The sequence below is a fragment of the Nelusetta ayraudi genome, unplaced genomic scaffold (genome assembly GCF_046127955.1).
Source record: "Nelusetta ayraudi isolate G7.1 ecotype Tasmania unplaced genomic scaffold, CSIRO-AGI_Nayr_v1 ptg000011l, whole genome shotgun sequence".
NCBI lineage: Eukaryota > Metazoa > Chordata > Actinopteri > Tetraodontiformes > Monacanthidae > Nelusetta > Nelusetta ayraudi.
The window spans coordinates 22,336,310-22,363,867 of NW_027466061.1; the positions used below are offsets into that span (position 1 = coordinate 22,336,310).

The window sequence follows — 27,558 nt, forward strand, 5'->3', positions numbered from 1 at the left end:
AGGTGATCTGTTGTCATGACAGATGCGAGAGAAAGCACATGGACTCTCATTAAAGGTCCCAAAGCCACAGCCGCGGTGTGACATTGCTCGGAGGACTAAGAGCATATGAGGGGATGATGCAACGGGGCATGAGGAAGATGAAACCGTGAGGTAATTGTACTGTAAAAAGCTCCAGATCCCACTCATGCCTCCCTCTTGCGGTAAATATAGTGCCCGGTGACACTGCATGGACACGTTTCCGTCAAGACATGATGAAAAACATTCCATTTTATTTGTGTGTCTGTGTGTTCAACTGTTGTTACAAGTCGCTTTTGTGAGGACACCGAACCCCTGGAGGTAAGTCACTGCTTGACGGTAAAAACAGATAACACGAGGTGACACTAGGTGGTAGCAGAGCTCCCCTGAGCGACACTTCAAACCACGTTATGTCCTTCCAGTTTTGATTCATACATTGTATGTCACATACAGGCATGGTACACAGGCTTCTATTGTAGCCGATTCACGGACATCGTTTGGCTCTTATACACGAGGGAGCAGGTTTCCATTTGAAACGAATGGTGTGTTAAATTGTTGGTCTAATTTTAACCTGTAATTTCTCAGGCTACAGGTCATTAAAGCCCTGCTGTATGAATAAAATGCATGCAATTATTATCCATGTTTAGTGGTATCCAGGGTATCTCATGTAACCCGTTAATGGATCCATTAGTATGAGGAGAAGGCGCAACACTTAGAGGGATTGAAGTTATGGCAATTACCTGAATTACAGCCTGAAGCCTTTTCTACACAGAAAAGGTTGAGTCAGGCAGGTTTACACAGAGTGAGCATTAAAAGAAGTGTGTGTGTGTGTGTGTGTGTGTGTGTGTGTGTGTGTGTGTGTGTGTGTGTGTGTGTTTGTGTGGAGGGAGGGGGTAATGGGGAAAATGATTGAAAATTCTGTTAGCATTACTACTTTATTTCAGCCTTCAAATAATCCAGTACAAAAGGAACAAGAAAAGCAAAACAGTTTCTTCATATTTTATTATTTTACAGGCCCACAGAGTCGATGGCAGATTAGTTGACAGTGTGGCTTGTTTCTCCCCGACGGGTGGCGCTCTTGTCCCTGCAGTCGTGTTGCCAGTGACAGGGCGCAGGCTTAGAAGTAGTTTGCCACCCTGCGCACTGACTGGATGTTGGGGTTCTCGGCCTGCCACTCCTTGTGAGTGCTGTAGTTTCCTCTCTCCACCACGTACATGCGGCCTCGGTAGTTGGGCTCTTCATACACCACCCAGCTGTTGAGGTGGGGGAAATGTACAAGTAGCTTAGCAACGGTTAGGAAAATGTAATTAATGCAAAACTTTGCAAAGATTTTTTCACATGTATATATATATATATATATATATATATATATATATATATATATATATATTTAGAAGTCTACGCATGTGTGTGTGTGTGTGTATAATTTATTATATATATACACAAAAAAAAAAAAAAAAGTTCTCTTTCTGGAAGTTTGTTCATTTACCCTAAGCTCTGATCACCACCGGCTCATTGTGTCACAATCTGATGAAAACCTTCTCGCTGCCACTGCTGCTCTGAGCTGATTTATTCAGCATGCCACCGCTCAGATACTTACGCTCCGTCACCATAAACCTTGATGGAGTTGACGCAGTTCTTGGTCAGGCCCTTCACCCGCAGGAAGGGACAGTCTTCGCACAGCTCCACATGCTGGCTGGAGAAGTTGTCCCCCTCGAACAGCTCAATCCTATAGTGCTCTCCATGCTGGGGAAGAATAATGGCATATGCACTTTCTGAGTCATAGCAGCAATGGTTACCTTTAACGCAATCTGCAAAGGGCCAAGGCCACCTCCTATATATAGCACAAACAGCCACGCAGACACCTCCATAGAAAGTACAAAGTAGATGGGGATAATGCGTTGGCAAAGTCTGCATCTCAACTGATCTCATGTCTGGTTTTCTTTCTTTCAGCGCCGTCAATAGTTGATGTGGATCCACTTAGTGTGGGCAATAAGCCTCTTAGCTACTGTACAACTAATTCCTGCATCCCTACAGATTGAAAATGTTTCTTCCGCTCAGATTAATCTGAAAAAAAACAGATGTGTTAAAATGAGGACAAACAAAATGTCAGCCATTTTAAGCTAGTTTTAAGCAAATATTTGGTTGCCCCACCCACCCCCACCCCTCAGCATACGCGCACGCACACATACACACACACACACACACACACACACACACACACGTTTTTCTCCTGTCTGCCTTCACACCAAAACAATCTAACAATTTGCAAAATTGTGAAAATAACACATTCCATTATTCCATATAACTCCACACAAGATCACTTACATGGACACACACACACACACACACTTTCCTACCATCCTGATTGGCTTGCAGGAGCCCATGTGATCATTATGGGCATTCCAGCGCTGGAATTCGGGGTACTCTCCGTGCTCCAGGATGTACTGTTGGCCCTTGAAGTCCGGGTGATCGAAGCAGATGAAAGCGCCGCTCTCCACACGGATGGAGTTGACCCTGTTCAGGAAGCCGCGGTCCTGGAAGTTGTCACAGTCGCTGCAGATCTCCAGCTTCCTCCCAGTGAAGCATTTCCCCTCATACAGCACAATCTGTCATGCATGCATATGTAAATATATATTATTGTTATATCTTTGCCACAGCTGTGGAAATTATATATTTTGGACGAGAAAGGTGCTTTAGTGGCAGTCATTCAGTGATCAAATACTGTTTTTTCTTTGGTTGAAACACCTAAATGTTGGGGAATTGTCTGGTGTGGTTGCGTCATACCACCTCGTTCTACTCACCTTTCCTGAGTACTGAGACATTTTCCTCTCTTTGCTGTTCCAAACAAGTCAAACAGTGTAAGAGACGAAAAATTTGGACAGCCTGATATATACGGTCAGGAGAGAGCGCAGCGGTATCGCGAGGCCAAGGCAACAAAAGCATCACAATGGGGGGTTTAGATGTTTTGCCACATGGACAGTTTCCCATACATGTGCCAGTGCTGATGTTGGAGTTTGGCTCCTGGGGAATGAGACAATAGCCGGAGAGGTTTTGTGTGTGTGTGTGTGTGTGTGTGTGTGTGTGTGTGTGTGTGTGTGTGTGTGTGTGTGTGTGTGTGTGTGTGCTTTGATTGGGGCTTTGGAAGTGATGGCAGAGTCATGATTACAGACTAATATTTGAGCTGTGTACATACATTGAGAAAAACAAGTCGAAATGAAAAGTTGAAGCAGAGGTGAAAGCACAAGGTGAAAAGGCAAAGAGTGACAGGGCTAACGAACGCAAAGGTAGAAATACTGGAATAAAGAGGAAGGTGTAGAAACAATGAGGTGTGGAGCAGCTGAACCAGCTTGGGGCATCGAGGACACATACTGTGTGTACTGTACAAATCCTGTAAAACATCTATGAGTGCTGTTGCACAACCAGACAGGTTGCCTTTTATTATTTTATGTTACATTCTGCAACAAAGTCGAAATTGATTCAACATTTTCTTATTGACCAGTAGCATTCCATCAACGAAAGCCCACTGATAGTTCTTTGTGCTAGCCCCTTGGTCTAACTCCAAGTCACTGTACAATAAAAACCTGTTCTTTGTATTGGACAAATTTAACTGACGAGAACGCTCTTGCTCATGTCTTGTGAAAATTAACGCAGGAAAGAAATATGAGAGTACCCAAAACCCCACGGAGACAAAAGGATATGCAAACTTCACACAGCTCTAGGTGGGAAGTGGAGACCCTCTTGCTAGTTGCTTTGAGGCAGTCGTGCCATGGTTGTCATTGCTGTCATTTGTTTGGTGTGGTTTGTGACACATACAGTACATATCTTCATACACACATACATACATGTATGTGCATATATGTGTATGTATGTATGTATGTATGTATGTATGTATGTATGTATGTATATTTTTATATATGTATATGTGTGTGTGTGTATATATATATATATATGTATGATGTAAAATTTATGTTATTTACTTGCACTCCTGAACATAAAACATCATTGACTTTTTGTGGTTCAATGTTGAAAGCCTGGTGAAATGGCTCAGATTTAAGTACAATTAATTTTGCAACAGGTGTCCTCAATAATAAGAACAATCAACTATTATATATATATAGTTTTTATGTTTCCCCCTCAGTTCTTTTTTGTGATTTTGCTCTGACATTACAGCATGGAACATAGATACTATTTCTGTATTCACGTTTAATAAAACAATAAATTAGATTGCGGGTGTGATTGCTTTATTTATTTTTTGGCCAGTTTTGAGACCTTTGAACCGTGTGAACTGCTGGTGTGAAGTCTAGTGAACTCAAGGCGTATACTCCGGTGCAATTCATCATCGACAGGCACATCCTGTTCCCTTGCCAATCTTTCAACTCTCGTTGAGCGCAAATAGTTCTAAAAGAAATTCCTATTTGAGTCTCTGTGTGTCTTAATATTTACAGAAGTCACATAAAGACACAGCTGACACATGAGGGTGGACAGCTGTTGGGTAATGCAGGAGTGTGACCATTGGGAGAGGATCACCCTTGTACACAGTGTACCCTGGGTAAGTTGGTTTCATTGAAGTGAACACTGAGCAAATAGACTCAGTGCTGCAGCTCTTAATGAGACGGGTGGGACAGATGGGTATATAAAGAAGGAAGAGGAAGACGGAAATTACACCTCAGCCGCACTGAAACCCAGGGAGACAAGTCCACTTGGTACGTAAACATGGACCAGGTCCTTTTCTCTCTCCTCTCCTCGTTATTTCAACCTTTATGGGACACATTTTTAATAATGGCATGAGATCAATATGAGCTTGCCATTTATTTGCCTGTAAATGTCACTCATTTTCTCACAGGATATTTCTTGTGATAGTTTAGACCGTTGCACTGAAACTATATAACGCTGTTTGTGTGTGTGATTGTTTTTTTTTTTCTGTCTCTCTTTCTCTAGCTGCACCACTATACGGAAGAATGAAGCTGCTGGTCTTGGCTCTGAGCGTTGCTCTGCTGTTTGCAGCTGGTCAGTCTGCCACTGATTCTCCACTGTGTAAACACAACCTCTGCAGTCGTGCACCAGGGACCTCCTGTCGCACTGCTATAGCCTTTGCTGCCCAACCTGTCACACACTGAGAGACACTCTGGCCTCCTGTGTAATACTTATGTTCTCTGTTTCTTTTTTCTTCTAGGTGAAGCCCTCAACTGCCACCGATGCATTCCCCCCCTGGCTGGAAAGAGCTGTGTACTCAGTTTAGAGTCATGCAAGCCAGAGAAGGACGCCTGTGCCGCTGCCAAGTTCCTCAGAGCACCATGTACGTTTTTGAATCTAAAAGAGCTCTTTACCTGCAAGATGCTGGAAGTGTGGCAAGATTTGTCTACAAAAAAATCACTGTTTTAGCAGTAATACAACACTAACGGATTAGTGTTTATTATTCTGACAAGCAAAGAACCGGGGGACTCGATACAAGATCCATTCAATAGCACAATTTTGAATTGGATTCTTTGATTTGATGCTGTGGGAAAGACCACGAGCAGGATCAGAACAAGAATGAGAACATCAGGACAGTGCATCTTCTGTAGGTTAAGCCAGAGAAACTACAGAAGAGTATTATGGATGTAGTGAAAGAGGACATAAAGTCAGTTGGTGTGAGAGAAGAGGATGCAGAGGACATAGTGGGTGGAGGCATATGATTGGCTGCAGCACCTTCTCAAGGAAACAGCCATAAGAGTTATGAAGAGAGTGTTTGATTGACATGGGCAGGTTTCACAGAAACAGGTCTCATTCCGGGAGGCCTTCTCCTTTAACTTGCTCTCCATGGCAAAAGGGTCACTGACACTGGGGGACACTTGGTGACCTTTTGTGGCTTGGCTGAGTCTGGTAATGTAGCAAGCTATCAACATGTCCCATGTCTTCAGCCACTTGTTCATTCTCATGCCAAACCAAGCTGTCATGAAAACCGAGCAGGACCCGCAGTGGGGGTTGGAGGGTGGGGTTAGAGTGATGAAGCAGGTTATTGGAAGCACTTGGCCTTCCGAAAGGCCCATGTGCACTTCATGTTTTTTTTATTTATGTATTTACATATTGTGATCAGTGTTTGGACTATGCGGGCCCTCGTGATGTTGTATCTTGTGTGAAGGTGTTTGTTTTTACGGAGACTGGTGGCTGCATTGCTTTTAACGATGACAAAAACATCAAAAATGTCCTTCTTCTCTGTTCCCCCCCAAGATGGCCAATACCAGAAATGCATGAAAATGTCTGACTGTGAAATGCTGAAGATGAACTCCTACATCGACATCAAGTGCTGCAGCGGTGACCTGTGCAACACCTTTGATGAATCAGCATGATGGCCGCCAGGGGACGCCGTGCACTGAAGTCCAGTCGTAGCTCCACAACCCACGTGGGCTGCAGATGAATGAAGGTCCGCTTTCAATGAGGACAAACCTGCATTGTGAAAAACTGGACTAATAAAACAATTGAAAAAAGATCATTGTGATGTCTATGAATGCATTGTGATTGTCTTGGGATGGTTTTTAGTAAAGTTTAGAAATTCATGGGTGTGGTTTGGTCTCATCTGTTAGCTATAAAGCAGACAACCTACGATTCATCACAAGAACGGCATCGCTAACTGACGCACGTGACAGCAAGTGATGTTGAAATTTTTTTTCCATCACTGTCATGGAGTTCAGCAACTAATTAGCCAACAGAGGGAGTGCTGCACCTCGTCTCAGATTATACGGCTCCCTTTCTGCTCACACATTATCCCTTATCAACCATCTGGCTACTCTTAAAGGTCTCACACTATGAATAATTCACTCTACCAATGTGCATCTCTAGCCTGTTAATGTATTCCCCAGGAGCGGGAAAAGCCCACCCTTTGCATCTTTTGCATGCTCCATTTTCTTTTGTACTCAAAAGCAATACCCTGGTAATCACAGCTTGGTGCTGTCATAGAGGGCACTGATGCTTCTTCCAGGTTAGTGAGTACACTGGCGTTCCAAATCAGCTTCTGAGAGCAAAGTGTGGTTGCTTTGTCATCCTGATCATTATATGTATGTATATATATATATACACATATGTTTGTCTGTGTGTGTCTTTCAAACATGCTGCAGACCCAATAAACCCATTACTTTTAGCAGGATGCTAAAACAAAATGTTTCATCCTGGCAGCATGCCACACAAGATAAGAAAACAGAAACTGAAAGTACCGGAAATGGGAGCCTTTAAAGGTAAAAACGAAGGTAAGAAATAAAAATTGGATATGGCAGTAACAGTGTTTTGTCATAGCAGAGGACAGAGACATGAAGACCCAGTAACCAGGTTGATCTGCAGCATTGACAGTGCACACTCACTATACATAACCACTTTTTGCTTTAATGATTACAATCAAAAACATTTTTACAACATTTTCAACATTAGAAAATGGATGCAGGGTATTTTTTGTTGCTTTTTTATTTCATTTTTGGCTGACAGTAAATGGACTATGTAATAAAAAGGAAAAAGAGGGAGTGCATGGAGAGGAAGTAGAAAAAAAGGAGCTGTATATAAGTGGGACCTAAACAGCTGGGGACGTATCAGAAGAAATGCTCCCGTTTGCTTGTATGTTTCTCGGGGGGAACGCGCGACAAACAAGACAATCCTTCTCATCTCCTGCTGCTCGAACGAGCACTGCAGCTCCGAGCTCAAATGGGAGCTGCGTAATGAGAAGCTAAGACGCATCATGCTTGCTGCAGTCTCTGACCCAAACTCTGCTCGTCATCATTACCGAGCATGGGGGAAACATTTTCTCTGATACATCCGCGCGTGTGTGTGTGTGTGTGTGTGTGTGTGTGTGTGTGTGTGTGTGTGTGTGTGTGTTTCTCAACGGTGCCGGGCCCAGAGATGGAGGAGGATGGGTGGATTCTGGAGACTATGAGGCAAAGGGAGTCACCACTCATCCCTTTTGTTTGTTTCTTTGTTTGTTTGTCTTGAATTTCGGGGACACAAAGAAAAACGAGGATGACGAGGGAATCAGAAAGACTGATCAATAACAATGGAATCAGAGTCATAAATAGACAGTATCTGATATTTAGGACCCTGGAGGGGTGGAGTCAGCTGAGGTGGAGGAGATCTGGCAGCTAGCCTTCAAGTAACGGGATATCCCAGTGCAGTGTCCTGTGTGTTGATTGGGCCGGCTCTACATCATGGAGCAGGAGGTTTTCCCCGGCTGCACGCCGCCGTCCATCTTCTCTGCTTCCAGGATCATCCTTCGGAAAACCTCCACGGCCGTCTGCAAGGAAAACAGGCACGCACGCGCACACGCACGCATGCACACCAACGATAAGGACGCTGTCACATGTTTCAGTCACACGACCTTGATTTTTCTCCCCAGCTCACATTACAGTGGCGGCATTGTCGCCGTTTACCGATAATGTGGAATAAAAGGCCAGGCGCTCATCTCACAAACAGCTAGTTGGCATAGTTTGACAAAAGATGCTGCATTTTATTGCCTTTGCTAATTGACTCCTGAGACATTTTTATTTTTCTAAATAAAACAATGCATTATAAACCGGATAACTTTATACTTTTCAGGCAGCAAATGAATTGGAAAAGTTGTTCAAATTGTTTGTGAACCTATTAAATCCTGCATTAAAACACAGAGTAAGATGAACAAAAACAGTCATGGATTCAGCAAGTTATAAACTAGTCAATGGCCTGAATAACTCCAGAGTCACATGACAGGCCTCAGGGTTCCATCGTAAATAAGGAATCGCAGCCTCCAGCATTTATAAATGATATTTAAGTTCTAACATTGATTTTCTTCACATGCATTATTTCTTCCTCTTTGGTCATTTTGACTTTTTAGATTTAAAGTAAATTGAAGACACCGTTGTTGTGTTTATCTTGCATGGAGACACAGAGGCACATTTCTGTCATCCTCAAGAAGAAGTTAATTGGGAGGAGGAGGTTCATTTTTCAAGCCTGTTCAATGGGGTTTGCCTCTCATTTCCTCACGGAGCTTTGCTGCCAGCAGGGTTTGTTTTACACGTGGCATTTAGAAAGGAATATCATTTGACGCTTCCAACTCGTGACACAAATACATTGTCAGGTTTGGCTCTGCGTGTTGCAGGATGTGTCTCTTCACATTATTTTTACTTTGCTAGCGCCATTAGCTTGTGTGCACACGATTTGATGGCGGATTTGGTGCAGATGTTGAGTGAGGGTGAACAGGAGGACGAAATCTATTATTAGCATTAAACCATGGGCTGTGTCCCAAATCATACACTTCCCATTAGGATGCTTAAACGCACTGCACTTCAGTAACAGTGACTACTTCAGTCTGGTAACCATGTATTTAACCACATAGTGATTAAATACATGGACATTTAACTGTTTTTAAAACGGAAGGAGCCTTTTGGATGGGAGGCGAAACGTCTTCAAGACAGGCAGCAAACTTTGGTGGTTCTATAATCTAGAGTGGGTATTGTTGCACAAAAGTGTTGTTTTATTGTTGTTGTTTTTAAACAGCCATGTTGTCTTCTATGACTTTTTATTGACTACAAAAAGATGTTAAAGAGAAAATGATGTACCCCCACAGAAACCTCACGTTTGATCAAAATGTGTTGCTGTCGCCCTGTGTATGCTAGCTAGCTAGCACATACAAACGTTAGCCATTCTGGATAAATATTGCTTGTAAGAAAGAAAAAGACAAGGCCGCTGACCTCAACTTGTCAGTCTCAAATCGTACCTGGTTCTCTTTCGCTGAGGACTCCATGAAGGCAGCGTTCCAGGATTCGGCTAATGCTTTTCCTTCTTCACAACTGATTACTCTAAAATAATGAAAGCAGGGACAAGCAGGGACAGGCCGGTCAGTCGGTCAGAGCGGAAGTTTCACAATGAGGCTGCAGGCTTGACTTTTTTTTTTTTTTTCAGAAACACAAAGGCCGGGATTCGCCAGACGTCTGCTTCTCACAACTATCATTCAGTGGGGCGACATGAGTGCACACATTCAGGCATTAGTGCGCTGGTTCAGTGATATAAAGAGGCTTTCCCCTCAAAGTTCTCTCAGCTCAATCAGCTCCGGTGATGTTGGGATTAACTTTTCTACTACTGTAGCTCATCACGAGACAAATGGACTTCAGATGCCTTAAGTTGCATGGACTGTGTTTTGAGGAGTCCTGCTGCACTATTTCATCATCTGTGAAAACGTACCGTTCCATGTGTAGGTCGTTCTTGTTCCCGACCAGCATAATTGGTACTCTGCAACAGAGGGGAAGACAGCACTTTGTCATTCAAGAGCCATATATTCCTTGCGTCCTTCAATGACAGATAAACATATACTTACTGGACCTTTCCCACCATGTCCAACAATTTTTCGTGGATCACTTGGACGACTTCAAAGCTGAAAGAAATGAGGGCAAAGCTTATTTTGGAGCCGCCGGAAGGCCCTGAATATCAGACAGCATTTGGTTTGATTTATGAAAGAGGACCTTTTGTTTGATGTGACTGAATAGACCAGGATATAACCGTTGATGTCTATGGAGTAGGTCTGTGGGAAGATGGAGTACTCATCCTACAGACAGACACAGTTGAGGAGGATATTAGTATGCAGTGGTTGGCAGCGGAGGTGAAAAATAACACAATTTCTCAGTAAATCTTTAAAAACCAAACTGAAACAAAACATGGATTTTGTGAGGGGACACTGACTCGTACCTGTCCTGCTGTGTCCACCAGCTGAAGATGATACTCTTGTCCATTTATGGTGATCATTTTAGTGAACGCTGCAGTGCAAAGAACAAAGGAAATGAGGAACGTCATCAATATGGGTAGCACGCTTCCAGTACGGTTGGGGGAAATAATGCACGCAATAAAAATCAACTGGCTTTTCAGTCCACTCGGCGGCTCGCTGTCTGATAAGGCCAGGAAACACAGCCAAACCTTAAAGCTAAGCACACCACAACACTGTACAGTGACTTTAATGTCTTATATTCATGAAATTCCACACCACCTTTTCTAAAATATGTCTCCAGCTTGTGGTTTAACTTTTAAGGTTTGTTGCTTCAGAGATTCTATTGTATGCTACAACATACAAACCTGCCTTTGTGATGTCACAAAGGGTTGCAAGCCCTGGCTGATACCTCTCCCAGGTTCGTGACAACCCCCCCACCCCCCACCCCAGTGCTCATGCCCATCTTATTCTGTTCTCTTTCACACAGGGGGGAAACCGGATACTGTGTGACTCCTGGGACAATATTGCATCACAGTCTCTGGGGGAGTCCAACCAAGCAGCTGATAAAACACATCACTCTCAGAAATAGTCACTTACACAGTTATTCCCCGTAGTCCACATTTAATTGTTTTCAATGTAGAAATAATTGATATCTGCAGATATTACTGTGTAATTAGCTTTGGCAAACTCCCAGAAATCTATAAGACAGAAGATTTATTTTACAAGGCTCAGCAGTGCAATTTTAAATGCTTTTTTCAATAATTTTGAATAAAATTATTAGAATAAAATGCTGTCATTATAGAATTTAAGGAATTATTATGAGACCATGTTGTTTCCTGATTCTGATGAATCACAGCATATATGGCTACAGCGGATCCAACTACATGCATATTCATTAGCGTGCAGGTCTCAACAAGGAACAAAGTCATGTTGGATCCTCTCTGGTGCGGCTGTCTTCACGCCGTGCAGAGAGAGAGAGAGATGTCAATATCCGCCAGAAGATGGGTCACATAATCTACAGGAAGGCAGCCAGCAGCATCTCGCTGACAGCGCCGACACTTCACTCTACGTTACGCATCTAGAGATTATTTATAGGTTTAGACCGCATGCTCTGCAAACCTGGGGCGGTGTGTCAAGGAAGATGTTGAGGAAAAAAGAGCCTACAGGGAAAGCTTGTACTTGTAACTCTCTGAACGTCTGGAATGTGCTGGCAGGTCGAGGAGGTTTGCAATTGTTGGCGCTCTCCCAATCCAGTTTCTTCAAAAAACATTGGTTTGAGTCAAGCTGACCCAAGTGACCAGACGAGAGTAAGGTTTGTCACTGTGCGGACAGCTGGTGTAGTGTTTGGACATCCAACACACCTGGCTGGCATTGCAAATGGAAGGTTTGTCAAAGGACTCAGATCTGCTCATTGTGATTGAGTGCAAACGTTGGAAAATTATATTTGAAAAAAATGCTCGTCCATTAAAGGTCCAGTGTGTAATATTTGGATTGATTTAAGATTTTTACATTGTTAAAAGCTTAATATATTGCCAATAAATACATTAATAGACGTGTACAATTGCAGTACAATAAAAGCCATTCGGCTTTCCTACCCTTAGAATGGTTCTCATATATGTATATAAAAATATATATACAATACGGGTCTTGCTCCCATTTAGCTGCCATCTTGCACCGCCATCTTTTTAAGGAAGCTGGGTATTTAAGGAAACTCGCCTGACAGAACGTTTCATAATTAGGGTGACTGCTCGCGTCCTCAATTAAACCAACGAAGGAGAAAGTGGATGAGGTTTCCAGATTGGCGCTCGCAGGCCACCGTACTTTACTGGCAAGCTTGGGTGAGGGAGGGACGGGATTGAGTCCCTAAAGAGGACAAAAGTGAAAGAGCGCTGCAATCTACAATGTAACCACTTGATGTCGCTGTTTCTTCTTCAAAATCTCCAAATATTACACACTGAACATTTAAGGGATCTGATGCAAGTTAATGATGCGGCGTGAAGCGTACTAATGTGACAGGATGGAGAAAGCAGATGAAAATAAATTCAGCAAACGACTGGCGAGAGCGTTTCAAACATGACTGTCAAGAACGGACAGCTATATATATATATTTTTTTTTTTGCCAAGAATTGAGCCCCAAAAACACTTTGGTCTGCTCAGTCAGTTGTCTGGACAAATCTGTTAATGCTGAACGGCATGTTCCCTCGCTCGTTACGAGACCATCCCGTAAGAGGCAAACAGCACGGGTCATGTGAGCTGAATTGTGACAAGCACAAAACACAGCGCGCATTAGCTGTTACTTTTAAATTCCTAGTGTGCAGCAAAAAGATTTTTAGGTTTTGCTGCCAGACGATCTAAAGAACTGTCACAGTTCTAGCGCCACAGGATTCGTGGTTCTGCATATTTAAAGACCGGCTGACCTCAGCTGCCATCACAAAATAGCAAGAGATTAGGGCTGGTGTTAAAGTAACTAGCAGTGTATGGGTGCATCAAACGTGACTTGCAGAGTGTTCCACATCAGCAAGGAAATGCAGTGACATTTCAAGGGGCTCGAGTGGCACACAGAGTTGAGGAGTCCTTTGCTTCACGGCCTACTTTCTGTTCCTACAACATCGAGTACTCGTTTTGACTTGAGCTCCACTGCTGTAAAATGCAAGAGAAACATCAAGTAGCTGCTATCGTGCTGTCTTTACCGTGTTTTAAAGCAGACTGCGACTCATTATATGTTAGTGCTCTCGCGTGATGTCTGAATCCGCCGGACAATTTCTGGTTCCTGCAAATGTTGATCAAAACTGTCACAGTGAAAGGCCACCCACTGTAATGTCGTGTTACTGTTATGCAATAAACACCAAGCTAGCTAGCTCTGTGGCAAGAGGGATGCCACAAGGTGTTGGAAACACCGGGTGAACCCGGCTACAACACTGACATACGTTTTACTATTATCCTTCAGAAGGAATTTGTTTTCATTTCTAATCAGATTCCCCCCCCCCCCCACCCCCCCACCCCTTCCTGAATCAGAATAGAGAAATATCCTGCGTTGTTCTCCCTGGAATTCTGTGACGATTTTCAAATTCTGCACCACCAACCTGGAAAGAGCGAGACTTTTTCCTGCTTTTTATGCTAGAAAAAAGAAAAACGAATACACAGCTTTTTTTTCTCTAAACAATGTTGTAGCTGCTAAAAACACACACAGGAGAACACACGGCTGGGCGATAATACAACCAAATACCTGGCATACATGCATAACAAAGACCTGTAGTGCACACTCAGGCCTTTTCAGTGTGTTTGACAGGGGTCGGCCGCAGTGCCAGGAAATCTCTCTCTAACTAAAGCCGTCATAAACACGACAGAGGAGGCGCTTCTTGATTCAACGGTGAGATGTTTTCACACTGTTGAAAAGCGTCTCGTCTTGAGCTCCCCGTGGGAAAACTTTGTACGTGTGGGTGCTAAGAGACCACGTTTAAAAAAAAACAAAACAAAACAAAAAAAAAACAATACAAAAACACAACACTTACTGTTTTCTATTGTTGGGTCATAGGAGTCAACAAACTGGCCTTCGACAAACTGAATTGTCAAGGATGACTTTCCTGCAAACACACAGTGCAACACTGTTAACATGTATGCTAATAACATTAACAAACAATTATAGGCCTGAAAGCTTAAAAAAAATATATTGGTTTCTCGTGTTTAAAAGTCTACAGACATACTGTAGTTAATAACACTCATTTTCTCAATAAGCTAAGACAGATGTTATGTACTAGTGCTGGCGGGGACACCACGAGTAAAACATTTAACAGGCCATTGAGACGTAAAACTAGATATTTAAAAGACAGGGATGAATACTTTCCAAATATTTAGCGAAAATTTTAGGCTAAGAAAAAAAAAAAAAAAAAAAAAAACATCAACACAGAAACGTGGATCTACTCCGAGGTTCAGTTTGCTGGGGCTGTCCGGGCCTGCACACCCCTGTTATCTGTGCGTGCCATCTTGACATCATGTGCACATTCACACCGCCGCATGCGATTTGCGCTCCGCTGCCTTTCACATGCGCTACAACTCGGCTCCGTTAATGCGTCAAACGCGGCGCGGGCTAAGGCCTTCCCGCACAACCTCGCAGCAGGAGGAGGGGGAGGAGAAGGGTTGTCCCGCACAGGAAACATGCCGGCTGGTGTACAAATACACACCTCGGAAACATTCCGGGTATGAGGAAGTAAATAAATAAATAAATAAATAATAACCCAACGAGGCCGCGTCTCACCTGGTGGCGCTCTCACGATGAGCTCCCACTCCCAGTCATCGCAGCCTATTATTAATGGGAGGCGCAAACGCCTCCAATTCAACTGTGCCCAAAGGCCGCGGACATTCATCTCCCACCTCGCCTCCCCCGTGCGACTTTTTTCTTCTTCTTCTTTTTTTTGCCCGCATTTAACCGGGTTCGATACTCACCTACGGATCTGTACCCAAGGATGGCGATTTTTCTCGATTTCGGCTGCGGCATATTTCGCTCTGGTTATCGCATCCAGTCCTCGGGCTCTACCGCAACCTCCAGCCGGATGGCATCCAAATTCAATGGGCGCACAAATTCGACATACAGAACCCCGGCAACGGCAACAGAAGCTCCGCCGAGCGCTATTTGGGCTTTCACGTCCAGCTAGAGATTTTTTTTTCTTTTTTACAATGTTATTTTAGGTCATGTAGAGAAAGCATGGAGTAGCTAGAGATGTACAATAACTGCGTCACTCCCCTTCGCGATGTAATGAATTAGTAATTACTGCGCCGCCCTGACTGGCTGTGCCCGGGGAAAAGGCGGGCGTCCGTGTCTGTTGTAAGACTCTGATTGGAGAAGCCGACCGCCCGTCGAGGAACGAGACGCGGTGCTTCAATTGTGATTGGCCAATGCTCGCGTTGTGACGTGCTAGGCTGGTCGATTGCGATGGCATTTGTTTGAGGAGGGTATCAAGAAACTGGGTGCCGTCCTGTACTGAGACGTTTCTACATTTTAATTTTCTTTTGATAGACACTGCAGTACTTATGTTAAAACTTTTTTCCAGAAATCATTTTGCATTCACAAACGTAATGCTAAATACTTAAATAATTTTAAGGACGGGTTGTACGACGAAGATATGGGCGTGCTCTATGAAAGCGGAAGTAGAAAAGGTTTGGTTAATTGACAATTCCAAACTCAACGTCACAGCGATGGTTACTGGCAATGGGGGGGGGGGAAGGGAAAATGCAGACTAAGGAAATATTATTAAAAATCCTAATTTAAAATTCCGCTTTCAAAAATGCATTTGAGTATTTTGGTGAATAGGGAAAATAGAGTTTCCGAGAAATGATTGTAATAATAGACTGCAGAACATACACATTTGTTGTTTGTAATGAATTAAAGGTCAAGCTACTACCACAGAGTTAATACTAAAACGAAAAAACACACAATAACAATAAAGTGTTAGTGTTAGTGGCTGGTTTCAAGAGTTCATCATTCCACGTGCGTCTTTCGTGCCTTGAACCAAATATATATTTATCTTATTTTTTGACTTTAAGTAATAAATAGTATTCTCTTAGAAGTATATCATTCATTTCATACTACTACTACTACTACTACAAATACTACTACAACTACTACTACTACTAATAATAATAATAATAATTATGTGGTCAATTGAACATTCTAAATTGTCCGTAGGTGTGCATGCATGTGAGTGTGAATGGTTGTCTGTTTCTATGTGGCCCTGCGATGAACTGGTGACTTGTCCAGGGTGTCACCCTGCCTTCGCCCGATGTCAGCTGGGATAGGCTCCAGCAGACCCCCGTGACCCTGAGCTCGGGACTAAGCGGGTATGGAAAATGAATGAATGAATGAATGAATGACAATGTGGCACAGTGGTTTGGTTAGCACAAGAAGGTTGAAGGTTCGATTCCCGGGCCTCGGGTCTTTCTGTGAGGAGTTCTCCCTGTGTCTGCTTGGGTTATCCCCGGGTTCTCCAGCTTCCTGAGGCCGTTGACAATTAGCTAATTGGCAACGTTGTTAACTGCATTGTTTGTGTGAATGGGTGTCTATTTGTCTTTCTACGTGGTCCTGCGAGGAACTGGCAACTTGTCCATAGTGTAAGCTTGCCTTCACCCTTTGACAACTGGGATAGGCTGCAGCTGACCCACACGACCCTGAGTGGAGGAGGAGGCGGGTATAGAAGATGAATGGATGGATGGATAATATCAGTAAAGCAAATAAATAAATAAATAAATAATTAAATGCAAAACCCCATACCCTTACTTGTCCACTAGATGGCTCTGTAACACAACTTTTATTCCGCAAACGTGCCTAACTGCAACTGTCGATAAGTCGAGGACGATGAAAAAGATCTTAGAAAATTCATAATTTATCATCGAAAATGTATTTATTCCGTTTCTGTTGTTGTTGTTGTTGTTTTTTTTTTTTTAATCAAATCAGACGGCACACATCAATCATTATCCGTCGAATTACACGTGTTAAAACACTTGCTGAACTCAATACACTTCTGTATACTTTGTATAAGTCCACATTTAACAATACCACAGGCATGCGACAATAGCAGAACACTGCACTCACATTAGAGGCTTACGGCCGCAGGAGGCATTAATTCAAGGCGGAACCCAAAGGTTCTTTCTCTGTCATCCGTTTCTCCATCAAGTCGTGGGCCATTACCACTTAATCACAGAACTGGCCACCGCTCCATGCAGTATGACCCAACTGTTTTGCCTTCATGCACACTTCTCAGCACCAGAAATAAGAAATCACTGGTATCAGCAACTTGTGATTTGTTCTGCTTGACATTGGGTGTAAGAAAAAAAAAAAAAAAAAAATAGAAGCTTGTGCTGAAATTGCTGAATGGTGGTTGTGATCCCTATTCTCCCTCCCTCTCTCTTGCCCCTTTCTTTCCCTCACTCCTCGCTCTCCCTTTCTCGAACACACACACACACACACACACACACACACACACTGAGGAAATTATGATGACCAAGAATAGGTCATACTGGTAATACAGCTATGTTCTAGACAGGGATTACAGTGTGCTGACATGGGCCAACAATAAATACCCCCACGCACGCACAACAGGTGTCTGAAAAGATTGTTTCACATTCATAAAAGGCTTAGTGGAGCTTCAGAGAAATAATACATTAAGCTCTTTTTGACATGTTGGCCTTTTATTGCTTTATCCCTGGTGATTGGACGATTGGAAAATTGTCCTGTTTTTCCACCCTTACAATTAATCTCAGGATCACAAACAAAGCAATGGTGTCATGGCAGTTTGTCTATGTCATAAGATCAATATTCTTGCTGCGTGAATCCCAGTCGCAAGGTCAAAAGTCACTTTCCATTCCAAAAAATGTAGTTTGCGTTAGACGAGCTAGCAGATGTCCAGCTGGAACTGTGTGTTTCTAAAAGCCTGGGTCTGCAGCACTGGAGCCATCCTCTTTCAAGCCAGTGTTGGACACACCCCTGGCTCTTTTAGTATGCCAGCACAGAGCGAGTCAGCCTCCAGCATCCTCCAGCTGGGTCGGTGCCACTAGTGCGCACCTGGACCCAAACCTTATGAAGCAGAGCGCATATCGAACACAGAGGAAGCCATTAGTGTGGTATCTTTTAGCAGTGAGCCTGTATCTGTGCAAGACTGTGGGATAGCGTTCTCAGTATGCCCATATTTGATTTTTGTTTTTTTGTTTTTTTGAACTGATCCACACTTCAGGGTGTTGGACTGCAGCCAGAGTCACACAAGCCTGAAAGACAGCCATCGTTATCCAACTCTCACAAGGTGTCATTGTGGAGATTCTGTGATTACCATATCAGCACCACATGAAACATTTATGGCTAGCTGGCTGGCACTGATGGCCTGGCAGGAATCCTAATTTGTGGAGCAGAGCCTGTCAGATCCTATTGTTTCAAGGTCTGGTGACATGGAAAGAACTTTTGATCATCAGCAGTCAAAAAATAAAAATAACAATGTCAAAGGGGTTTCTCCACCTCACCTGACATGCAGCCAGTCAGGGAATCAAGTGGACCTTTGCAAGCGTTCAGCAGTTTTTTAAAAGTTCTTTAAACACTTCAGGGCTTATTGAAATTAGCAGTGCTTCCTCCCCCTACCCTTCATCTCCTCTGTCTCACTGAGCCGCTCCTTTGCCGCTTTGCACAACCTGCGATGGCAACTCTTGCTGCTGCCAATGCCAATTATGCTGCATTTAATAAGCAAGAGCAACTGTAAATAGCGAGCAGGGGCCTTCAGGATTAGTGTGGTAATCCGGCTAAATTTTGTTTACTTATTTCCTTTCTACTGCTGATAAGATCTGAGATATGGGACAGAATTTCACTTGAACCAAGCTCCAAGTCAGGACAGGCCTACTAAACTACAGCCTTAACGATCAAAATGTGTATTTGCTGGTCATCGTATTTGAATATTCAAAGTAAAGCACAAAGGAATGTGTGAAATGGTAAGTCTTTTATTATTCTCATAACAGTGACGTTGAGTTGGTTGGGACGGCCCTCTACCCAAAATGTAAACAATTAATTTGGCGGCACACTCTCATACAAACATCACTTGTTAAGCAATAACATTCAAAATTGCAGAACATATGTTGATATACACACGCTAGTGGTAAAACAAAAGGGCAACATTCAGTTTAAAAGAACAGGAAATTCATATAGAAATTGGGCTTGTGTCACATCCTTCTTCTTTTCTTTGTGTTTTTTTTCTCTTTTTTAGACAATCATGACATAGTGACCATTTATCACGTCAAAGGACGTGAGAAGGAAAATAAACAAATATCTTTGTAGATATGATCCACAGACAGATATTAACTTACGTCATTGATGCAACACAGCAGTTACATTCTCACTTTATTATAACATGCAAGTAAATAATCACCAAAGGTTTTAACAAGTCCTGCCTGTGACATTGTAAGTTGCGCCGTTTTTTTTTTTTCCTTTTTCCCAATCTTTCCCAATCTTTTTCCCAAACCAATTTACCCACTACTCAACAACTTAGCCACTTTGCCTATTCTTTCATGGTCCATCAATAAGTCTGTTCGAAAGACCAATCTTGTGCATAGAAAGTTAACTTAAAAGATATAAAGTTAACTTAACGTTAACAAAAAATTGTTTCATGCAAGCACTGTCACAGTCCGACTCCACTAAAATCTCCAAAGAAAATATGGTGTTTGAACTCAAAGAACAGCAAAAGCAGCTCCATAGAAACTATCTATCACCCCTTTTGGGTCTCCACTTGGTTTGGAAGTAGTGCAGAGGTCAGAACCCGACCAGCAAATAAATCAATCAACCTCTTGCATTGACAGTCGAAACGTGGCTGCTTCTGTTTAGCATGGTGTAGCCTGTAGCAGAGTGTGCAGGTGAGACCCACATTGGCTGCACACCGGTACTTCATCACCCTGCTTGTTCTTGTCACAGCCACAATTGGTTTGTACCCTCCATGTGCTGCATCAGCAAAGTCAGGACTGATTTGGTCACTTTGGAGCCCAGTTAGCCGTGCACGTTGCACTTCCCTGTTGAAATCAGCCATCATTACAAATGGTACCTTTATGCGCTGGAGTTAACCCGGATAGCTCTCTCCCCCGGGTGCCTTTATTATCTATTCATCATGTTGTTCCAGTTTATCTGAAGACGGATCTGGCTGTTGCACCACAGACCTAACTACAGGTAGCTGGCGTGTGGCCTGAGGAGAAGAGATTACGAGATTACAAGACGCTCGGTGCGGCGGCACTTCTGCTTGGGTTGATAAGGAGGCAAGACATATTCTAAGGAGATGCAGAAGGGGCTTAAATTTACAGCAGTGCTTTTATAGCAGCAGCAGCAGCAGCAACCGTTTCTTCTCTGGAGCACGTTAGGAATATGTTAAAATTGCCTTGATGTATGGTAATTTCCATGGCGACAATTTTTGCACAAGCAGCCAGGGGCGACCTCTGTGTGTCTAATCTGGTAAATAAATGAAGGCTGAAAGATCGAAATGAAATGTTCTTGGCCTCGCTTTAGGCCTCCGCGCAGACTTGCTGGACACTCCCTCAAATTTCCTCCCTCCTAATTTGGATTGCTGAGTAGATCCTTTGTGTCACCTGGAGGTTCGGGCAGAGCGGTGTTGCAGCCAATTTCCAGATGGTGAAATATCCTCAATTTCTCACAAAAAAAAACCCACACACACCTCAGCTTCCACAGAGTCCATTAGCTGGGCGAATGCGTGCATATTTGAAGAGCAGAGAGTGTCCAGTAGTGTGAATATTCACATCTGCACCTTCTAAATAATAGACGATTATAAGCTCAGGCGGTGGCGGCCATTCAACGCTGTTTGCGGGCTCTCTTCCATTTCACGCGGCTAATTTTGTCTCGAATACTCAATGGGCTTAGGAAATGCCCATTTCTTGTCTCCTCGGACATTTCTCGTATTCTGTCCAAAGAGGGAACATATTCCTCAATAAGAGTGTTGGCTGCAGGGAGTAATGTGTCTGCAATATGGACCCCCAAGGGGCCTGGGGTCTTGGCAGGTCTCCCCCTTACATTTCACCAGGCCGCCGACACCTACGGCTGATTCTGTGGCAGCGGGGCCATATATCACCCCTCAGCGCCTGAAGCCTCCTCAGTAATGAACAAGTAATAATGGTATATGTCTTGAACTTGACTCTGTAAAGGTAGCTCATCCGCAGTCATTATTGTGCCACATAACCAGATGAGCTCCTCTCAAATGAGATCATTTTTGTCACCCCGAGGACGGGAGGGAGCTGCTGTTCCCCGAGTGAGTAACTCATCCTCATTTGCTGCTAATGGGACTCTGTGTTGAGGTGTTGCGTGAAATGCAACAGAGACGGTAAAGCCCATTTTCCCATCATTTGAATTTCAAGCTGTTTCCACACATCTGTTCCTGGAGAGCCTTTTCAGGGGGGGGGGGAAATAAATCCAGCGCAAGATGAAAAAGGGGGATTTGATGAAGATTCATGAGGCAGCGGTGGGGCCAGAGCGACACGGCGGCGGCGTGATGGCATCTCGCTGACATTAAAATGAACATTAGCCACTCAGTCCATTCATGCACCTGCAGTACGGCCCGCGTCCCCTCGCCCATCTGTTCATTCATCTCAGCTTTCTTCGTCAATGCCATTACAGCAGTTTAATCATAACGAGGGCTATGCATATGAAGTTTTCGGCATAATCGTCAGCATGTGTTCTCAGTCTCTCTGTGTATTTTTTTTTGTACACGTCAGGAGGGGCTGGGGGTAGCAAACGAGGGGCCATTCCTCATAGAGGATAACAAATATCTCCATCCCGCTGTTTGTGAAATCAGCCGTGATGCACATATGCACACGATCAGCAATACGGATCTGGGAAACACTCAGGGCTGTGCAAAGACTGCCAGCGCGGAACTCCTCCTTACACAAATTTAATACGATGTGATGCTGTTCAAATTGACTCAAACTGTCTGGGTGATGCATACTGCACTCTCGGCTGTCCGCACTGCCCGACAACCTGGTCTCCAGTGACCAACTCAGCAAATCCTCAATTCAAGTTGTCATTTATAAGTGCTGATGTAGCCCTGCTCCGAGCAGAAGCACCCTCTCCCCAGAGCTGGATATCACTGGTAACTGTCATTACTTTTCTCAGTGCCTTGATCACTGGACTGTTCGAGGAATGATGACGGGGGAACACTCCACTCGATCTGCAGTCACTGCGTGCGGCCCCCTTGGAAAAGTGGACCGGGTCCAATGCGCTATCAACACTTCGACATTGGCAAACTGCTGGGTGAATGTGGACCTCTCCTGTTACAGGCAAGTTAATCACTTGAGTCGTACTGGATTATGTTTATTGATGTAGATGTCAACATCTCATGTGAGGTAATCAAACGTGTCCTAATGGGATGTTTGAAAGCAGGTAATAATCTCAGGATCTAATGGACATACGTAAAAAGATGAGAATATGACAATGAGCAACGTCTTGTAAAGAAGACTCTTGGCAGTGAAAGTCAAAAATATAATAGTAGGAATCATCCAAATTATATACACGCACAAAACACTGTGCCCAGTGTTTTCTTACAGTGTTGACCTACATCTATATACCTGTATGTATGTATGTATGTATGTCTGTATGTATGTATACATACGGACATACATACACATGTATGTATACATACATACATGGCTGTATGTATGTATGTATGTATGTATGTATGTATGTAAGTATGTATGTGTACATACATACTTACATACAGCCATGTTGAAATGGCTGTCAAAAAACCCATTCACAGATACTCTACTATATAGGATTAAAAGATTAACAATGGCAATGGGGGTAATCATATAACACTGGTGGCAAAATGACAAAACATACTGTAATGACGTGTTATGACCAGACTTATCCCATTATTTTTTTTCAAGATAAAGCTCCTGAACACTGCAGCCTCATTAAATGTACGATATCCAACTGTGAATCATAATGGAATAGATGCATAGCGCAAATCGAGGAGAAAAAGTCAGAGTACCTCTATTCAAGAAATGCCCGGTGTGAATGTGTGAGATTTCATGTCTCGCCTTTAGAGAGAACACAAGCCCTCAATGTGTCATAAGGCATGATGGGCATTATAACACCCCAGCACCCCATGACTCCAAAATGATCAGAAATACAGCAGAAACTCTTCATGCAACTCCAGGCAAAGGTGGAAGAAAAGAGTTGGTTTGAACCTTTGAATCTTCTTGTTTTAAAAATTGACATTTTGAAAAGAAGTGGGGCAAACAGCTCTTAGCGAGCGCTCCATGGGGAAAAGGCATTAGGAACGTTTTACCTCAGAGTGAGCAGTTTGCTGCGGGGAAAGACGAGTTCAAGAATGCAAATACACCACATGCGCTTTTACAGAAGCATGGATTCCCCCCTCAGGGGCCACATGAATGAGGTTTTCAATAGCTGTAGAGTTTTCTAGATATATAGACTGAAATGTTCCGTGTCCTTTTTGCACTTGACAGTAAACCAACACGTCTGTGCATAAGGCTCAACTAATACTTCTAAGAACTGTTACTTTTTTGAGACATGATTCAGTGCTTGCCAGCTTGGGCCTGCATTTAAGTTGAGACAAGAGATCAGGCACATGGGGCCAGCAAAGGAAGAAGGAAATTAAAACACAGCAAGAAAAGTCAGCCATTTACCACAACATTTAAAAAAAAAAAAAATCACCCTAAACGCTACATGTTTTATACTCTCAAAGAAGGTTTGGCTAACTGCTAAAGCAGTCAGCTCGGCTTTGTTGCGAGTGTGAGAGCCTCTCAGGCACAGTGTGGCATTTCTGCATGTCAAGCCTTGAGATCATGGCGGTGACCTCAGCTGATTGAGCTGGCGCAGCATCCTATCCCCTGTCGCGCCCTCCTGAAGTGGGTGGAGCAGGAGTGTTGTGCTATCTGTGGACCTCCAAAGTGACAGGGCCAGCTGCGACATGAAATCCAGTAAGACAGGCAGTTGGTCTGGGAGACGTGCACCACGAGTCCCAGCAGAGCTCGGTTACAACAGCCGAGCAGAGACACAGCCGGGCGAAAATATCAGGAGCCCTACAGCAGCCTGTTGCAGGGCTGATTAGGTTCGATGCGGCCCAGTCGGTTACTGCTGTCCCAGGCAAACCTCTAGCTGTTGGTGATTCAACTGATGGCTGACTGTGTGTGATCTGCAGTGGCTGGTAGGATCCACCGGAGGAAGATGGGTGGCAAACAGTCTCGCAGTCCCTCCACTAAGGAACTGAACGGGGTAAGTTTGAGTCAGAGGAGGAAGAGCGGCGGCAGGGAGGAGCAGCTCGGTGTGTCGTCGGGCGCAGAGAAGATCCGACGGCAGACCTTGGTCCACTTTGGCTACAACACCCTCAGCCTGGCCATGCAGGGGCTCGGGAGGGTCCCCGCCGAGCTGTGGGAGCTCCGGGAACTGCAGAAGCTAAACTTGTCCATGAACTGCCTGTGCTCTTTGCCCCCTGCCCTCGGGACCCTAGACAATCTGGTCATCCTGAACCTGTGGGGCAATGACTTGTCCAGCCTGCCGCCCGAGATCGGCCTCCTGAAGAAGCTGCGGGTGTTGTTTGCCTGCCGCAACCGCCTGAGCGAGGTGCCGGAGGAGCTGGGCTCCTGCAGCCGCCTGGAGGTGCTCAGCCTGGCCAACAACCAGATCACAGGCCTGCCAGGCAGCTTGGCCACCATGAACAGTCTGACCAAACTCAACCTGAGCCACAACCGCATCGTCCACATCCCCACGTGCGTCTACAGCATGAAGGGTCTGGTCTTCCTCCACCTGGCTTGCAACAGACTGGAGACGATCGCCGACCAGATCCAGGACTTGGTGAACCTCAAGATCCTCATTGTGGAGGGGAACAGCATCCACACCCTGCCCAAGACACTGTGCTTCTTGCAGTCCCTGGAGCTCCTCAACGTCGATTTCAACGAGCTGCAGAATGTGCCGATGGAAATGTACCTGCTGAGCCGGCTCGGTAAGTTGGCCTGCCATCCACTGGACAAAGGACTTCACATTGTACACAATCCCCTGCTCAAACCCATACAGGAGGTACTGCAAGGAGGACTCAGTGCGCTCTATAACTACCTCAAGCCCACATGATGGACAAGTGCTTGTAAAGGACCCCTGGCACGTGGTGGTCATGCTAAGTTTACCTTAATAATTTTTACCTCCTGTTTGTTACATAATGAACAATTTGAGTCATGTCAGTAGCCCGTCACGCCTAAACATATGCGGTAAGAGGTCACAGACAGTTGGATCTGTTTTGGCCAGTTGATAGCCGGGTACAGAATTGCCCCTGCATCGGGGCTCATTGGGAACAAGTGGGTAGGAGATGGAAAGAGCAAAAGCAAATAAATAGAAATAAAAACATACACAGGGAGAGACACAAGGGACTTGGACTCTGATTAAATGTTGTTCCACTCTGTCAGATCAAAGCAGCGCAGCAGGGTGGAAGCTCCCTCGAGGCAATCCAAGTAATGAGAAAAAAAATGCCATTGAATATAAATGAGAATTGATTCTCAAAACATAATTAATGCGCAACAGATTATCATGAACTTCAATTAAATTTAAAGCAACTTACTTATGAAGCTTGAAAAAAATGTTTTGGATGGTTTTGATTTATTTGTGTTCTGTCTGGAGGTTGTCGGTACGGAGCCACGGCTTGGAGGAGGAGAACCTTAAAATTCAATAACAGCATCTGGATTCCTGCATCAAACAAGGCAGAATCAAAGGAATCTTTGAGAGCTGATATGTGCTGCTGCATATCAATCTGAGAGATCAAATTCAGTTTCAGGAATACATTTCTGATTCATTTTACAAATAGATGCATTGAAAGGAATGGTCATGTGGATAAACAAATGGCAAAATTCAAAATTCAAAGGGGATGAAAACAAGTGTGAAGTGTGAAAGTTTTTGATTATGTATTTTTGATCTTTTTGCCATAAGAAACTACCATTATTGAAAGGGCAGGGTGTCTATGCCACACTGTAGAAATGTTTAACACAGTTTTGACACCATTCTAAGTCCCTTATTTTTTATTTCAAATCAGCAATCATTTTCCTTGAAAAAAATATTGAATGTGTTGTGACTTTGCCTTACAAGTTTCCCTACATTTTTGTAAATGAAATGAACTGCATCGATTTATCCTGTATTTTTATTTGTGTCCCTCCACAAGATGATGTGAATTCTTATAATTTGTATAAAGACAATTCTTGAATACCTCTTGATCATGGTGTCAATAGAACAATCTTTGCAGAACTCGGCATGTGCATTATTTCATCACCAGGATGCTCTGGCGAGTGTTAATAAGGTTTCCGTAAATTATTTTGACCCTTTTCACTGTCAACTTTAACCCCTGGGGTTTAGAGTGGCTACAGGGCAGAAATGTGACCTCTGTTGGTGAATATGTGTTACTGCATTAATCAAAGCCACTGCCACCACTATTGGGAACCTCCTCTCCTGCGCACACTGCAAAAGCACTCATGACAGGTGAGCCCTTTCTGAATAAACTCTGTTGTTCTAGCTAGTAATGACAGACCATGTTGTCAAATCAACTGTTGATTTCATCGATTTTCTTACTTTTTAAAATCCACGTTAACTGGAAACGCCACCATCTTGTTGGGAATAGCCTTATTGTAGTCAAGAGCAAAGACAAGCTAGTGGTCACCCACAATCTGTCGTGACTGCAGTGAGAAGGCTCTTGCTTGAATTGCGTTTAATTGCTGCAAGCTCCAGTGACTTTGTTTAATACTGGGCGCCGTCGTGAGCTATGACGGCAGTCGGGGCACAGACTGGCACTGGGGTTGTTCATCCTGAGGTGTTTTTGCATGCATGAGCCAAAGCTTAGGAAGCAGTTGAGCATCCCCAGCAGCCGGTGGCTTCCAATGATGAAGGACGGTTAATCAATCCCGTATTGAGCTTTTAACAATCCAGGCACGGGATAATCACAATGGGATTAAATGACAAGATCACTGTTTGTCTGGCAGCCACATAGCGAGAGGTTTAATAGCCCAAGTTCTCCTGTGCAAGTGCAATTTAAATTGTGTCATTTATTCAGTCGAGGCTGCTCACACGGGGTGAGGTGATTGGCATTTATTGACAAACAGCGCTCTCCCTCTACTTGTGTCAATTACCGCAAAGTGTTATTTCTGCCAATGTTCTTGTGTTTGACTGGACCGAACTGTTTCTGCACGGAGAAACACGAAAGGTGGTTCTACAGTGAAATGTCAGTGCCACACTCAGCAGTTAGAGATGTTATACGTTGAGTCACTGAAAGTAGTGACACAACCTTTTAGAGGCCTAAATAAGGAAATCTTTTGATGACGCACTCCCATCAATTTTTAGA

General features: G+C 43.8%; 4 protein-coding genes across 4 annotated transcripts; 2 read left to right on the plus strand and 2 right to left on the minus strand.

Moving 5' to 3' along the window:
* Positions 1-999: 999 nt before the first annotated feature.
* Positions 1,000-2,885, minus strand: crygn1 (crystallin, gamma N1). Its single transcript, XM_076021957.1, has 4 exons — positions 2,820-2,885; positions 2,376-2,624; positions 1,616-1,761; positions 1,000-1,268 (listed from the first exon to the last, which is right to left on the minus strand). The coding sequence occupies exons 1-4, from the start codon at positions 2,838-2,840 to the stop codon at positions 1,133-1,135; spliced, it is 552 nt and encodes a 183-aa protein (XP_075878072.1). The 5' UTR covers positions 2,841-2,885; the 3' UTR covers positions 1,000-1,132.
* Positions 2,886-4,569: 1,684 nt separating this feature from the next.
* Positions 4,570-6,487, plus strand: ly97.3 (lymphocyte antigen 97, tandem duplicate 3). Its single transcript, XM_076021958.1, has 4 exons — positions 4,570-4,721; positions 4,957-5,025; positions 5,192-5,314; positions 6,229-6,487. The coding sequence occupies exons 2-4, from the start codon at positions 4,977-4,979 to the stop codon at positions 6,345-6,347; spliced, it is 291 nt and encodes a 96-aa protein (XP_075878073.1). The 5' UTR covers positions 4,570-4,721; positions 4,957-4,976; the 3' UTR covers positions 6,348-6,487.
* Positions 6,488-7,352: 865 nt separating this feature from the next.
* On the minus strand, positions 7,353-15,469 carry rheb (Ras homolog, mTORC1 binding). Its single transcript, XM_076021956.1, has 8 exons — positions 15,152-15,469; positions 14,221-14,292; positions 10,693-10,760; positions 10,470-10,552; positions 10,325-10,381; positions 10,192-10,239; positions 9,728-9,809; positions 7,353-8,269 (listed from the first exon to the last, which is right to left on the minus strand). Exons 1-8 carry the CDS (start codon positions 15,201-15,203, stop codon positions 8,177-8,179), a joined length of 555 nt encoding a protein of 184 aa, XP_075878071.1. The 5' UTR covers positions 15,204-15,469; the 3' UTR covers positions 7,353-8,176.
* Positions 15,470-24,161: 8,692 nt separating this feature from the next.
* Positions 24,162-26,413, plus strand: LOC142884242 (uncharacterized). Its single transcript, XM_076019756.1, has one exon. It carries the CDS (start codon positions 24,414-24,416, stop codon positions 25,311-25,313), a length of 900 nt encoding a protein of 299 aa, XP_075875871.1. The 5' UTR covers positions 24,162-24,413; the 3' UTR covers positions 25,314-26,413.
* The last annotated feature ends 1,145 nt before the right edge of the window (positions 26,414-27,558 follow it).

Coding starts and splice junctions, on each gene's coding strand:
- ly97.3 (XM_076021958.1), top strand. CDS start 4,977: ATGAAGCTGCTGGTCTTGGCTCTGAGCGTTGCTCTGCTGTTTGCAGCT. Junction 5,026..5,191: donor TGCTCTGCTGTTTGCAGCTG/GTCAGTCTGCCA, acceptor TTTTTCTTCTAG/GTGAAGCCCTCAACTGCCAC. Junction 5,315..6,228: donor CAAGTTCCTCAGAGCACCAT/GTACGTTTTTGA, acceptor TTCCCCCCCAAG/ATGGCCAATACCAGAAATGC.
- rheb (XM_076021956.1), bottom strand. CDS start 15,203: ATGCCGCAGCCGAAATCGAGAAAAATCGCCATCCTTGGGTACAGATCC. Junction 14,293..15,151: donor CCTTGGGTACAGATCCGTAG/GTGAGTATCGAA, acceptor GTGTGTTTGCAG/GAAAGTCATCCTTGACAATT. Junction 10,382..10,469: donor TCAGTCACATCAAACAAAAG/GTCCTCTTTCAT, acceptor CATTTCTTTCAG/CTTTGAAGTCGTCCAAGTGA.
- crygn1 (XM_076021957.1), bottom strand. CDS start 2,840: ATGTCTCAGTACTCAGGAAAG. Junction 2,625..2,819: donor TGTCTCAGTACTCAGGAAAG/GTGAGTAGAACG, acceptor CATGCATGACAG/ATTGTGCTGTATGAGGGGAA. Junction 1,762..2,375: donor CCTGCAAGCCAATCAGGATG/GTAGGAAAGTGT, acceptor ATTCTTCCCCAG/CATGGAGAGCACTATAGGAT.
- LOC142884242 (XM_076019756.1), top strand. CDS start 24,414: ATGGGTGGCAAACAGTCTCGCAGTCCCTCCACTAAGGAACTGAACGGG.